Source organism: Nerophis ophidion, linkage group LG02 (assembly GCF_033978795.1).
Source record: "Nerophis ophidion isolate RoL-2023_Sa linkage group LG02, RoL_Noph_v1.0, whole genome shotgun sequence".
Classification (NCBI taxonomy): domain Eukaryota; kingdom Metazoa; phylum Chordata; class Actinopteri; order Syngnathiformes; family Syngnathidae; genus Nerophis; species Nerophis ophidion.
Window position 1 is genome coordinate 32,484,066 of NC_084612.1, and position 13,812 is coordinate 32,497,877.

The 13,812-nt window shown below is 38.3% G+C and overlaps 1 protein-coding gene across 6 annotated transcripts in view; it reads left to right on the forward strand.

Moving 5' to 3' along the window:
- tcf12 (transcription factor 12) overlaps nucleotides 1–13,812 on the forward strand; it is a 182,944-nt gene that overhangs the window by 129,125 nt on the left and 40,007 nt on the right. For all 6 annotated transcript variants that reach the window (XM_061881865.1, XM_061881874.1, XM_061881881.1 and 3 more), the window contains 3 exons: nucleotides 11,470–11,569; nucleotides 11,942–12,081; nucleotides 13,590–13,731. In XM_061881865.1, coding sequence (XP_061737849.1) covers nucleotides 11,470–11,569; nucleotides 11,942–12,081; nucleotides 13,590–13,731 — 382 coding nt within the window. The remainder of the gene's footprint in view (nucleotides 1–11,469; nucleotides 11,570–11,941; nucleotides 12,082–13,589; nucleotides 13,732–13,812) is intronic.

The following is a 13,812-nucleotide window of genomic DNA, read 5'->3' on the forward strand; positions in this document are numbered from 1 at the left end:
TCCTTTACAATTATAAATGCTTTTTTTTTTTTAAATCTACTACTCTGCTATCATATCAGCAGACTGGGGTAGATCCTGCTGAAATCCTATGTATTGAATGAATACAGAATCGTTTTGAATCGAAAAAATATCGTTTTTGAATCGAGAATCGCGTTGAATAGAAAACAATTGATATATAATCAAATCGCGACCCCAAGAATCGATATTGAAGTGAATCGTGCGACACCCAAAGATTCGCAGCCCTAGTGCTTACCCTGACCTCCCTAAAAAAATAGCACCAATTTGACATGTACTGTAACATATGCCTTTTTATAAGAAAAACACAGTTTTAGGTAAAAAAAAAATGTAGAAAAACAATACAATATATTTTTCTACAATTAACTAAAGTAGTTGTATAAAGTAATGTAATAAAAATGTATAGTATTTCCTCTGGAGGGTGGACTTTTACAGTATCCCCTTTCAGTTGCTTGTTTGTCAAACACCATGACACCATCCACAGCTTTTCCATACTTACATGGACAAATGTCCGCGATTTAAATATTATTTAAACATTCTTGGCTGTAAGGCTCATTCTGCTTCAGTATACTGCAGACAGGCAGTGCTATGCTGTAATTGCTTCAACAAGTTAGCTAGCTAGACGCTTGGTCATATTTTTGAGGATTTCTTTCTTTGACCTAATTAATTTCATCCACTTCTTCGTCTCAGAACTGTACTTCACTCTTAACTTTCTTAATTCTCATGGTTTATGGTTTGAGTTTATGTCGAACAAGCGTACAATTACAGAGGAGTGATAGGTGAGAGGAGTATTGCGGAAATAGATTGAACCTAATGACATGACTGGTTCATTTATCTTCTTTAGACCCATTTTTTTCCTAAATTCATTCTTGTTTCTAGTTATCGTTTTTATATTGACATTATCTTGATTTTGTATGTACTTTATGTCATATTTTATTCATTGTGAGACGAGCGGTAGAAAATGGATGGATGGGACTTTTTTGTCACCTATTGTTTGTCTTTGGTAGACTAATGTGTATATTATAGGCCAATGATCCTTTGTTTTATTTTTGCAAAAATATACTGTATGTCTATTTTTATATTGCTCTTTTATCTTTGGTTTGAACATTATTATGTAAACTCAAAGTTATTGTTTTTTTTTGTTTTTTGTTGTTGCTATTTTTGTATTACAACATTTTATTATTGATCACGTTATACTGCATTGTAATCTTTTGTTTTGTAATTGTGTGATGTTTTTTGCCTGGACCCCAGGGAGAATAGTCTCCCCTGCAGTGTAGAATAATGGAGATCCTTGATAAACTAAACTGAATTACATGATACATCACAATTTCCATTTTTTTCTTTTCAACATCTTGGAAAGTTATGTCCATCTGTAGCCATAAACTCGTGGCAGAGAGTAAGATTGGATGTTTTGGTGGATCTTACGGCGTTCACTGTGACATCTGTTACGCCAACCAATGGCGAAGATTTCCATCCATCCATCCATTTCTACCGCTTATTCCCTTTTGGGGTCGCGGGGGGCGCTGGCGCCTATCTCAGCTACGATCGGGCGGAAGGCGGGTCACACCCTGGACAAGTCGCCACCTCATCGCAGGGCCAACACAGATAGACAGACAACATTCACACTCACATTCACACACTACGGCCAATTTAGTGTTGCCAATCAACTTATCCTCAGGTGCATGTCCTTGGAAGTGGGAGGAAGCCGGAGTACCCGGAGGGAACCCACGCGCAAACTCCACACAGAAAGATCCCGAGCCTGGGATTGAACCCAGGACTGCAGGACCTTCGTATTGTGAGGCAGACGCACTAACCCCTCTTCTACCGTGAAGCCCTGGCGAAGATTTGTTACGCAAATTTTTGCTTCCATCTTACTTAAAGCACAATACTTAGCCGAGTGACAGCTTTTACCTCAAAACACTGTTAAGTTAATGTACCGCTGTAGTATAAGGCGTGTTATGCCCTGCTAAACTCATTGACCTTGTGCCTCTTGCTTGTTGCATTGCTATTTCTGTCCATACAGTATATTTGTGGAAGAAAACATTATCTTGTTTATCTTTCAAGTTCACGTACAAACATTTAACAGATGGTCCATATTTAGATGGATTGTATGATTCATAATTTTTTATGTGGTTATTGTTTTTTTCAATAGAATATGCCCTTTTCAATCCTAAACACACAATATGAAATGTTATAGCCTATCGAAGGAAATTCCTGGTGTCAACTGTCTTCCGAAGCACTTTTACAACAAAATTTGCCCTTGGTGAGACATTTAAGTGTCAATGTTTTATGCTGGGAAATTTAGAGCTTGTTGGAAGGCGCTGTGCACAAATGTTGAAGCTGAGGAGCAGTTGGAAGATGCATCGTGTCTGTCGTTCTCACTAAGCCTGGTATGAGCACAAAACCTGGACTTTAAGCAAAATGCACTAGAGATGGGATTTGATTCCAAGTGATGACATACAGCAGAAAAACAGAAGAGATCCTTAACACTAATCTTACCTCACATTTGTTTTACCATTTCTATTGGGCTCATTGATTTTATTGCAGTTATAGTCACATTCAATTGTATGCATTAGATATGTATTGTATATTGTAACCTGACCTGATGAACTATTATCCTATTATATGTGTTACTGAGGGCCGCTAATGTTTTAGGAATGATTCCCCAGTGATGCTGGAGTGACTGCTTCATGTCAGCGTTGGCCTGCTTAACCGTGTGGGTGACAGCTTTTAATTAATAGTCTTGTAAAAGGAAACCCGGAGAGGCCTTCTTCTCCATTGGCTGGCTCATGACGCTCCCAGTATTTGGGATGGTTTATTCATTCTTTGACCAGTTAGCCTTGGGTAAAAAAAAAAAGGACAACTAGCTTTAACCAATACCATATGCTGCCCATTGAGTAGCAAAAGACAAAAGCATGGTCTCCCGTGTGAGCCTAACCTGAGATCTCTGTGGATTTAATATCATGGCCGGTCACATGTGTAAGCCAGATAACCCACGAGAGCTCCACCTATGCTAAAGCACTTAAATTACAGACCCGGACAAGTCATGCTTGCACAGCAAAGCAACTCTTGAGTCCCACTTGAACCGTGTCCTGCATTTATATTGTGTTTTGTGTTACATGTCTGAATTTCCTCTCTGGGATTAATAAAGTATTTCTGTTTCTGATTCTGATGTGTGAATTGAATTAGCATATTTTCCATCAGTTTAGTGACAAACCATAAATTAAAAACCTATTTTAAGTAACAACTATTGTGGTCAGCAAGACTTGCACAGGTAACAAAAGCAGATGTTGAGTTACATGAGTTATATGTTGATTACATGACTTACTTTTTTTTACCAGTGTGTCTAGGATGTTTTTTTCATGTCTTACCATCAACAGTTCCTGCCCGACTCTTCTATTATGACCATGTTTGTTTTATGCATGATTATGTGTACAATTCACCAATCAGTCTTCTATAATACAATACATGTTTTGTTTAGTGTAATAGCAGCGATTATCCCAACACCCTGGGGCTTTACTCACTGCTGATAAATTTCCATTGGCTTAAGCAGGTACTATGAGGCGTTTTTTCAACCTACATTTTCATTAGTAATCTCAGCTATGGGTTCCAAGAATGCTGGCACCACATAATGTGGAAATATTCAACTTGAAATAATAAAAATAAGCGTTAGTTTACTTTGGGGCTGTGCATCAGCTCATTATACTCCACAATCTCAACCATTTTCTTGCTGCCCTCAGTGTCCTTTTATTCATTTGTGTCTACTTATGACACATGCTGTAAAATTATTATGGTAGAACCAAGGGATGGGTGATAATGCTTGAAATATATATTGCTATACATATTGTAGCCTATTGTGATAACAATATACAGTATATGTCGATATATTTTTTGGCATATAAATGATCATAAAACTTTTTCAAAATGGGTTACAAATGCCCCTTATTTGCCTGCTGATATATGTAATTACATATTGTGCCATTTCCAGTTATAAAGTTCTCTTTAAACTGATATTAATCTGATTGTTATTTTTTAATATTAATATTTGGCTACTTTATGTTGTAACATGGTTTTATCTACACTTCTGTTAAAATATAATAAACATTTATTCTTCTGGTATTTAAATTCAGTTCTACTTCACATTGGTTTTGAGTAGGGATGTCCGATAATATTGGACTGCCGATATTATCGGCCCATAAATGCTTTAAAATGTAATATCGGAAATTATCGGTATCTGTTTCAAAATGATCGGTATCGGTTTCAAAAAGTAAAATTTACGACTTTTTAAAACGCCGCTGTGTACACGGACGTAGGGAGAAGTACAGAGTGCCAATACACCTTAAAGGCACTTCCTTTACATGCTGGTCCAATCACATAATATCTACGGCTTTTCACACACACAAGTCAATGCAAGGCATTCTTGGTCAACAGCCATACAAGTCACACTGAAGGTGGCCGTATAAAAAACTTTAACACTGTTACAAATATGTGCCACACTGTGAACCCACACCAAACAAGAATGGAAAACACATTTCGTTAGAACATCCGCACCCTAACACAACATAAACACAACAGAACAAATACCCAGAACTCCTTGCAGCACTAACTCTTCCAGGACGGTACAATATACACCCCTGCTTCCCCCACACACACACCTCAACACTCCCCCAACCCTGCCCAACTCAACCTCCTCATGCTCTCTCAGGGAGAGCATGTCCCAAATTCCAAGCTGCTTCTTGAGGCATGTTAAATAATGCACTTTGTGACTTCAATAATAAATATGGCAGTCCCATGTTGGCATTTTTTTACCATAACTTGAGTTGATTTATTTTGGAAAACCTTGTTATATTGTTTAATGCATCCAGCGGGGTCTCACAACAAAATTAGGCATAATAATGTGTTAATTTCACAACTGTATATATCGGTATCTGTTAATATCGGAATCAATAACTAAGAGTTGGACAATATCGGAATATCGGATATCGGCAAAGAAGCCATTATCGGACATCTCTCGTTTTGAGTGATACTACTAATTTCAAGATTGTAGAATGTTTTAATTTTTGATCAAAGTTAAAGTCAGATAAACACAGGATGGCAGTATAACAATATATTTTATAAATATTCAAATATTCTCTTTTTAATATACAATATATTGAGCAACATAAGGTTAGTTAACAAAATAACAAAACATAAGCACAAACTACTATTGGCTCCAATTCAAATATTTTAGTTTTTGCACTTATAAAGTCAGGAACTTATTTCCTGAGCTTATAAACAATAACAATAACAAAAACATCTTAAAACTTTGTGTTTACATATAAATATTGATCTAATCCCTGGTAGTATACTTGATGTTGTTACTGTCAATTTTTGTATCAATAGACCCAACCCAGTTTACAGTGGGGCAAAAAAGTATTTAGTCAGCCACCGATTGTGCAAGTTCTCCCACTTAAAATGATGACAGAGGTCTGTAATTTTCATCATAGGTACACTTCAACTGTGAGAGACAGAATGTGAAAAAAAATCCAGGAATTCACACTGTAGGAATTTTAAAGAATTTATTTGTAAATTATGGTGGAAAATAAGTATTTGGTCAACTATTCAAAGCTCTCACTGATGGAAGGAGGTTTTGGCTCAAAATCTCACGATACATGACCCCATTCATTCTTTCCTTAACAGGGATTAGTCGTCCTGTCCCCTTAGCAGAAAAACAGCCCCAAAGCATGATGTTTTCACCCCCAGGCTTCACAGTAGGTATGGTTTTCTTGGGATGCAACTCAGTATTCTTCTTCCTCCAAACACAACAAGTTGAGATTATGCCAAAAAGTTCTATTTTGGTTATATCTGACCACATGACATTCTCCCAATCCTCTGCTGTATCATCCATGTATCCATTTTGTACTGTTGAAGTGTACCTATAATGAAAATTACATACCTCTGTCATCATTTTAAGTGGGAGAACTTGCACAATCGGTGGCTGACTAAATACTTTTTTATTCAAGAGCTCAAACTTTATTTACCATGGCTTCTGGTATCCTTTTACGGTGTGTAGTATAGCACATTGTCTCGACCTCCAGTGATAATAGTACGTGTAGGAAACATTGTTTATTTGCTGCAATCAAGACATGGATTACTAACTTAGAGGCTGCTTTGCAATGTGGAGTGACGTTTTCCGCTATGTTACTCGTGAGGACGTTACATTGCATTGAGGACATGTTTGTTTTTTTGTCGCTGTCAAATTTGCAGGAGGGGGCTAGAATGTGTCATCAACATGCATTATCACGATAAGAAGATAATATTAAAAGCTCTATCATCGACCTAAAGTATATAATTTATGTCGCATAATGGGCAGCACATTGGGACAGGGGCTTGTGCATTTGCCTCACAATTCAAAGGTCCTGAGTTCGATCATCGTGCTCGGGGTATTTCTGTGTGGAGTTTGCATTTTCTCCCCGTGACTGCATGGGTTCCCTCCGAGTACTCCGGCTTCCTCCCACCTCCAAAGACATGCACCTGGGGATAGGTTGATTGGCAACACTAAATGGTCCCTAGTGAGTGAATGTGATTGATTGAAATTTTTTATAGTAGATTGCACAGTTCAGTACATATTCCGTACAATTGACCACTAAATGGTAACACCCGAAAAAAATTTTCAACGTGTTTATGTTACGTCTGTTTGGCATCGTGGTTCCGGGTTTGATTCCCTCGAGGATGCGTCGAAATACAACACAGCAAAGGTAAGGTTTAACTATTTATTTGAATAACAAAAGGTGCTAGAAAACAAAAATACTGGAGGTAAGGAAAGGCAAACAAAAGACGCTAGCATGAAAGCTAGGATAAACAAATCGTAAATTAAACTGGCACATAGGCACACAAAGGGGAAAACCAAACATTTAGCATGAGAGCTAAGAATGAATAAAATTGCACAGCGTGAGAGCTCGCGAGAATACTACAGGAATTGCATGTAAGCAAAAGTGCAAAGCAGACGTACCATTGTGTGAAAACAAACTAGAGTCCCAGGCAGAAGAATGAAAAGAGGAAGGCTTATAAAGGGAAGGTGATTAACAGAGAACAGGTGTGCAGGAACCGGGAGTAACAGCTGAAACTAATAAGTAACCATGGTGATGCACTAAACGGGAAGTAAACGGATCAAACGGAGAATAAGAACAAAGATGGAAAAATAAACAATAATATGTGAAGATCCGAGTCACGGATCGCAACAGTTTAAGTCGGGGTCCACGTTAATCAATTCATGGTAATTCATGTGAGTGTGAATGTTGTTTGTCTACCTGTGGCGACTTGTCCATTGTTCACCCTGCTCGAATGCAGCTGAGATAGGCTGCAGCACCACCCAAAACCCTGAAAGGGAAAAGCGGTAGAAAATGGATGGATGTCGCATACTGTCAACATTACGCGATCCTGGTAGACCCTTGTTTCCATCTATTGTTTATTATTGCATGGTGTACTCTGGGCCGTGCAGAAGGGTTTTCAAGTGAGAAACTGTCAAACTGGTGTTGATAATTATATAATGTGTTGATGAAAGTTGATACTCATACCATATCATATTAATTAAGAGAGGAATTTACCTTACAAGTGAGCACAGACTGGGACGTTTACTGGGAATGAGCAGGTGGAATGTAGCTGGCAGGTCTGACCCTGATTAGTGCGACATGATGAGGGTCAAATGTGGGAGGGAGAATTTGTCCAAACCTTAAATATTTTCCTTCCCTTGGATGTGCTCTGTCCCATTTTTGCTCACCACTCCCCCTCCATCTGGAGTGAATAAAGTCAGAGACCACATCACTGGTGTTTGGCCCCAAGTCCCTTTTGATCCTTCCACCACCTTGGCACGCGGCCGCACAGGCTAAACAGAGTGCCCATTGTGCTCTCTTTTTGCTCTAACGCCCGCTTGCAGGTACAGTTTTAAACTAGAAAAAGCTTATTGTTTTTGTACCGTTTATTTAAATTCTGCCTCTCAGGGAAAGCTGTAATTTGCCTCAGCCATTTAGAGTGTAAAAGTATGTGGCTGTCATCATATCTCCCTTAGAGGCTGTGTTGATCTGAAATGCAAATACTGCTGTTTGATGCACTTCTCCCTTCATGAGCTTGATTTTGATTGCTTGCTCATCATTAAAGTCTGCATGGGTGTTTGCAAGTAAAGCTACATAACTACAGGACATATTTTGCTTATCGGTGTCTGTACGATCAAATCCTTGAAATAATGACACAAAATATTATTTCATCTTTTTTTTTAATGTTATAATTACAACATTTTCAGTGCAGAATGGGTACCACAATGGGATAATGCCCTGTGAGAAATGTTGTGATGATCTACTACCATGTTGTAAGGCAGTGCTATTTTCTAAACCAACTGGCGGCCCGGGGGCCAAATCCGGTCTGGGAATGACACTATACCGGCTCCCGACATTTTTGCAGCATATTCCAAAAAACATTACTGTTGTATAGAGTAACGTACACCGCAGTAAACACATTGGCAGATCTTTGCATTGACATTTTATATAACTGAGACCATCCTCAAGGCACCCCTTTAAAGGCCTACTGAACCCACTACTACCGACCACTGATAGTTTATATATCAATGATGAAATATTAACATTGCAACACATGCCAATACGGCTGGTTTAGTTTACTAAATTGCAATTTTAAATTTCCTGCGGAGCTTCTTGTTGAAAACGTCGCGGAAAGATGACGCGTGCGCGTGACGTCACGGACTGTCAGGAAATATTAGCTCAGCACCAGTTACGGCTAAAAGTCGTCTCTTTTCATCGCATAATTACACAGTAATTTGGACATCTGTGTTGCTGAATCTTTTGCAATTTGTTCAATCAATAATGGAGACTATAAAGAACAATGCTGTTGGTGGAAAGCGGTGGATTGCAGCTGTCTTTGGCACCGAGACACAGCCGGTGTTTCTTTGTTTTAACACAGAGCGGTCAAGCGAAGATGTTTTTCTACGTCATCCAGCATGTTTTTGGATGGGAAAATTGTGATATATATCTTACCGGAGACATCATTGGATTATTCGTCCTCCTGCAGTAGCTGTTTAAAAGGCAGCTGTGAGCTTGGCTCCTCGGCTTCTCTCTGAGACACTGCGTGTTCACCGCAGCCACCCGACCTCGAGGTATGTCTTTACAATCTCACTAAAACACTATTAAAACAAAAAGCAGATAAGGGATCTTCCAGAATTATCCTTGTAAATGTGTCTAATTACATCTGAAACGCTCACACTGCCGCCGCCCGTAACCGTCACTTTTTATTTTATTTTATAATTTTTTTGTTGTTGTAGTCCTTCGCTATCAATATCATCATCCACGAATCTTTCATCTTTGCTCAAATTAATGGGGAAATGGTCGTTTTCTCGGTTCGAATAGCCTTTGCTGCTGGAGGCTCCCATTAAAAACAATGTGAGGACGTGAGGAGCCCTCACCCTTGTGATGTCATCGTCTGCGACTTCCGGTAAAGGCGAGGCTTTTTTATCAGCACGAAAAGTTGCAAACTTTATCGTCAATGTTCTCTACTAAATCCTTCCAGCAAAAATATGGCAATATCGCGAAATGACCAAGTATGACACATAGAATGGACCTGCTATCCCCGTTTAAATAAGAATGTCTCATTTCAGTAGGCCTTTAAGTCATCTCCTTTTTAGCAGTTATAGATATTTTGTAATGTGATTAATTTAACTATGGTGTTGCTGTATCTTATTTACTTCATATGCAGTCAGTGGTCATTTCTTCAACTTTATTTACCGTATTTTTGGACCATAAGGCGCATTGCCATTGAGCGAGTCTATTCAGGTCTATTTTCATACAAAAGGCGCACTGGATTAGGGTTCATATTTTTTTTTTTTTCTAAAACAATTTAACATAACATAATGTTACTTAGATTATATTTTACAGACCATCTTCAAGTCGCTTTCTGACATCTGCTTCAGGATGCGATGTTTTGTGGGCGGTATTATTTACGTGGCTCAATTTCGACCGTGTCTTCTCCCCATCATCTTTGTTGTAGCGGTGTAGCGTGCAAGAACGGGAGTCAAAGAAGTGTCAAAATATTGAGCTACTTGTTTTAATGACATTCAGACTTTACTTAAATCAATAACAGAGCAGCATCTCCTCATCAGTGGCACACTAGTGCAATAACAACGCTGGAAATGTGTCTCGTGAAAAAACAAACGACTGGAACTCTCTAATAACTAAAGTTCCGTGGGTGAATTATGTAAACCCACTACACCCGTAGTTTTTAGCGCTTCCATAGCGAGACTACTAGTTAGAACTTAACGCTACTTTATATTAAAAATGGCAACAGCGGAGGATGAATGCCCTATAACAAGAAGATAGAGGGAAAGAAGAAACTTATCGACTACGGACTACAATTTGAAACATGCGCACATTTTCAGAACTTATGCAGATCCCAACTACACATCAGCATTTAAGAAAATTGTTTTTGCATAATATTGCGAAACAAAACGCCAGATAATATGTCTGCTAATAGGTGCCATTTTACAGTCTTTAAACACACACCATAATAATACTTGTATGTTGAATCACAGTACGTCTAAGTACAGTAGCCGTAATGTTCCGACAATCCATCAAGGAGTGCACCTTCATAGCTTACCAAAGTCATACTAAAGCGTTTTGACAGATTTTTGAGCGCCAAGTGTGATATTCTGTATTCTCAATGGAACATTTAAAGTTTTGGTGTGTTTACTGGCTTCATCTTGCAGTCTACACATATGTCTTACTGGTCACACTTATCATTACATCATGTATCAAATAAAATAGCTTTGAGGTTGGTAAGCACAATCAGAATTATAAGGCGGGTTATAAGGCGCACTGTCAATTTTTGAGAAAATGCAAGGATTCTAAGTGTGCCTTATCGTCCAAAAATACAGTAGTTATACTAGTAGTGTTGCTCAAGGTTCCATTTTAGGTAATCTCTTTTTCAATATTTGGGCTATTCAACTGGTGGCCCGCAAGTTCAGTTCAAACATTTTTGTAAACACTCCTTTAAAATCAAATGTTTACTCTAGAGGACGCTGATTCTTCGGAACTTAGCTTTCTGGAAATGTGGAATCCTGACTGTATGCCTAATAACCACCTCCATAAAAAGAAAATGTACTATATCAACAGCATCCATTAAGGGAGTGATGATGGTATATGTGAGAGTAAGCACATACAGTATATAGGTGTTATTCCCTGAGCAGATGCATGTTCAGTGCCTTGCTCAAGGTTTTAGCAATAATAGATTCACATCTAGCAAACATTCACAATTTATGTATTTAGGTTCATAATATTGAACACTTCTTCCTCCAGTCCCACCAATTGCCTGTAGCTTGGTTTTAATATGTCATTTGAATACGATCCCAAACTGCCTGACCTTATTATGAACAATAAATAGCTTCATATCTAATAATACTGATGTTTTGTTTTTCAGGTGTACGCGCCATCTCCAAACTCAGATGACTTTAACAGAGATTCACCCTCCTACTCTTCTCCTAAGCCCTCAAGCAGTATGTTTGCCAGCACTTTCTTTGGTAAGTGAGGTAGAATTTTTTTTTTTTAGATCGTGCTTTAAAAAATAGTACCGGTACAATTATTCATCAGTTAGAATAACAATTATAGGCTGCTTTTGAAGACTCCACTGACAGATTTATGCAGTTACACTGTTAAACTGAGGTCAGCACTCCATCTTTCCTGACCCTCCCTAGACATTAAAACATACTTGCTTCTTTGTTTTACTTATCTATTATCTCAGCTGTGTTCAGAACCAGGATCATGTTTCAACCTAAGCTTGGTGGATGATCCAGTGTTGAGGGTTTTTAAGGCTTCATTAAGTTTTGTGTTGGGTCTTCATTACACTCTGTGGCCTTCACTTGTGGGATTTTCTACACATTTTGTATCATTAGATGGTACCCACAGTTCATCTGACCCATGGAACTCCACCAATGGGATTAGTCAGCCCGGCTATGAAGGAATGCTCACAGGCTCTTCGTCTCACATGCCACAGTCGGGAAACTACAGCAGCCTGCACTCACATGACCGTCTGGTAAGACAATCAACTGTGGTCCCCCGCCCCAACCGAATGGATATGAACATGTTTAATACCAATTATACAGTGGAACCTCTAAAATCAAACACCTTCTGTCACGGTACACCAGTAAATATTTTTTCATTTTAGATTAAAAATAATAATAATGTTCATTTATATAATATGTTCCAGGGCACAGGTTCATCATTAAAGTGTAAAAATATGTAGCTCACAGGCAGTCAAAAATAAAAACATTTAAACACTCGGTTTTAACTAGACCTGTGGCGATTCTTCATCAGTGACATAAATAAATCTATTTCCGTGCCTTGCCTCAAGTGGTGGTGCTGAAAAAAATAGATTCACATCCGAATCAGGATTTTTATTTATTACAGTATAAATCTACATACATTTAAAAATATATATACATCTTTTTTTTAAGAATATATTTTTAAAATGGCTTACACATGTGCATCATATGTCTGCAGCCAAGAGGAGCTTTTGTAACCTGTTTTGAAAAAGGTTTTATTATGACATTTATACCAAATAATGTATTGCGAGAATAGGTTTGAATAGAGAATCATGATGAATTTTCTCTCCAAGAATCGGAATCCAAAAACAATTTTGTGAGTTGTTGTAAGATTCACATCCGCATCAAGCTGTCGAAAAAAGATAGCTGCACACGAAAAGATGCCACTAGTGGTGCTCTAATCGTTCGGCTGCCGATCAGTTGCTAACTGTAAATGCATGTTCATTAGGGGTGTCAAAAAAAAAATTCTAATTATCTTTTATCAATTCAAAAAATAAAAAAATTCGTTTTTTTCTTTTTCTTTTTTTCAATCTGTCCTTACCAGCCAGTCGGGCAAATCATTTTGTTGATGTAGATGCCCATATTTACTTAAGAAATGAGAAGTGTGTGATACTTCTCTTGGTTCCTTTTTGTATTTTACTTCAGTAAAGGTGCTTTTTGTAACTTCCTAAAATAACATTTTTTAAAGCAAAAAATATAACAAGAACACCACTAGCTAGTGACTATATTTACATAATTATGTAATTATAGTCGTAAGAGGGCGGGATATACTGTGCCCAAAGATTCACAGCCCTAAAGTCCATACACAGTGCGAGCCGCCTCTTCAAGTTGCTGCAATAAACAACATTCATTTCAAATGTTATTAGCAGTAAGGAACAAGCGAACTAGGTTAAAAATGCGACACACCGAGCAAAAGTGCAGCAGACTACCAGAAGCCATTCTAACAGCTACTATTGGAATCTCACCCGAGTCCGAGACGGCACGAATGACCTAGTGAGCCCTAAAAGGCAGATTGTTTCGGGTCACATTTCCAGTTGTATGACATTAGGGTCCTTCTTCCTTAAACATGTTTGCCATCACAGCTAAGATGGTATACATTGTAATTGAATGCAATTATTTAGATACATTTTACCTGCACATTTGCTGAACACAACAAAATGTACACGTAAAATCAGTCCTACTTCACACTTTCAAAGTCGAATGTGGTGGGTTTTTTCAGAACTACCCAGCACACTCCGTTTCCCCAGACGTCAATGCCAGCCTTCCTCCCATGTCCAGCTTCCATAGAAGCAACACAACCACCTCACCATTCGTCTCTGCAACACACACCCCGACGGTCAACAACGTAGACGGTGTCATGGGTATGTTTTAGTAGCTTAATGCAAATGTAGTGGCTCATTTTGAAGTCTGCTTTTTTCAAGGCTTACTGTGATTTGAATTCA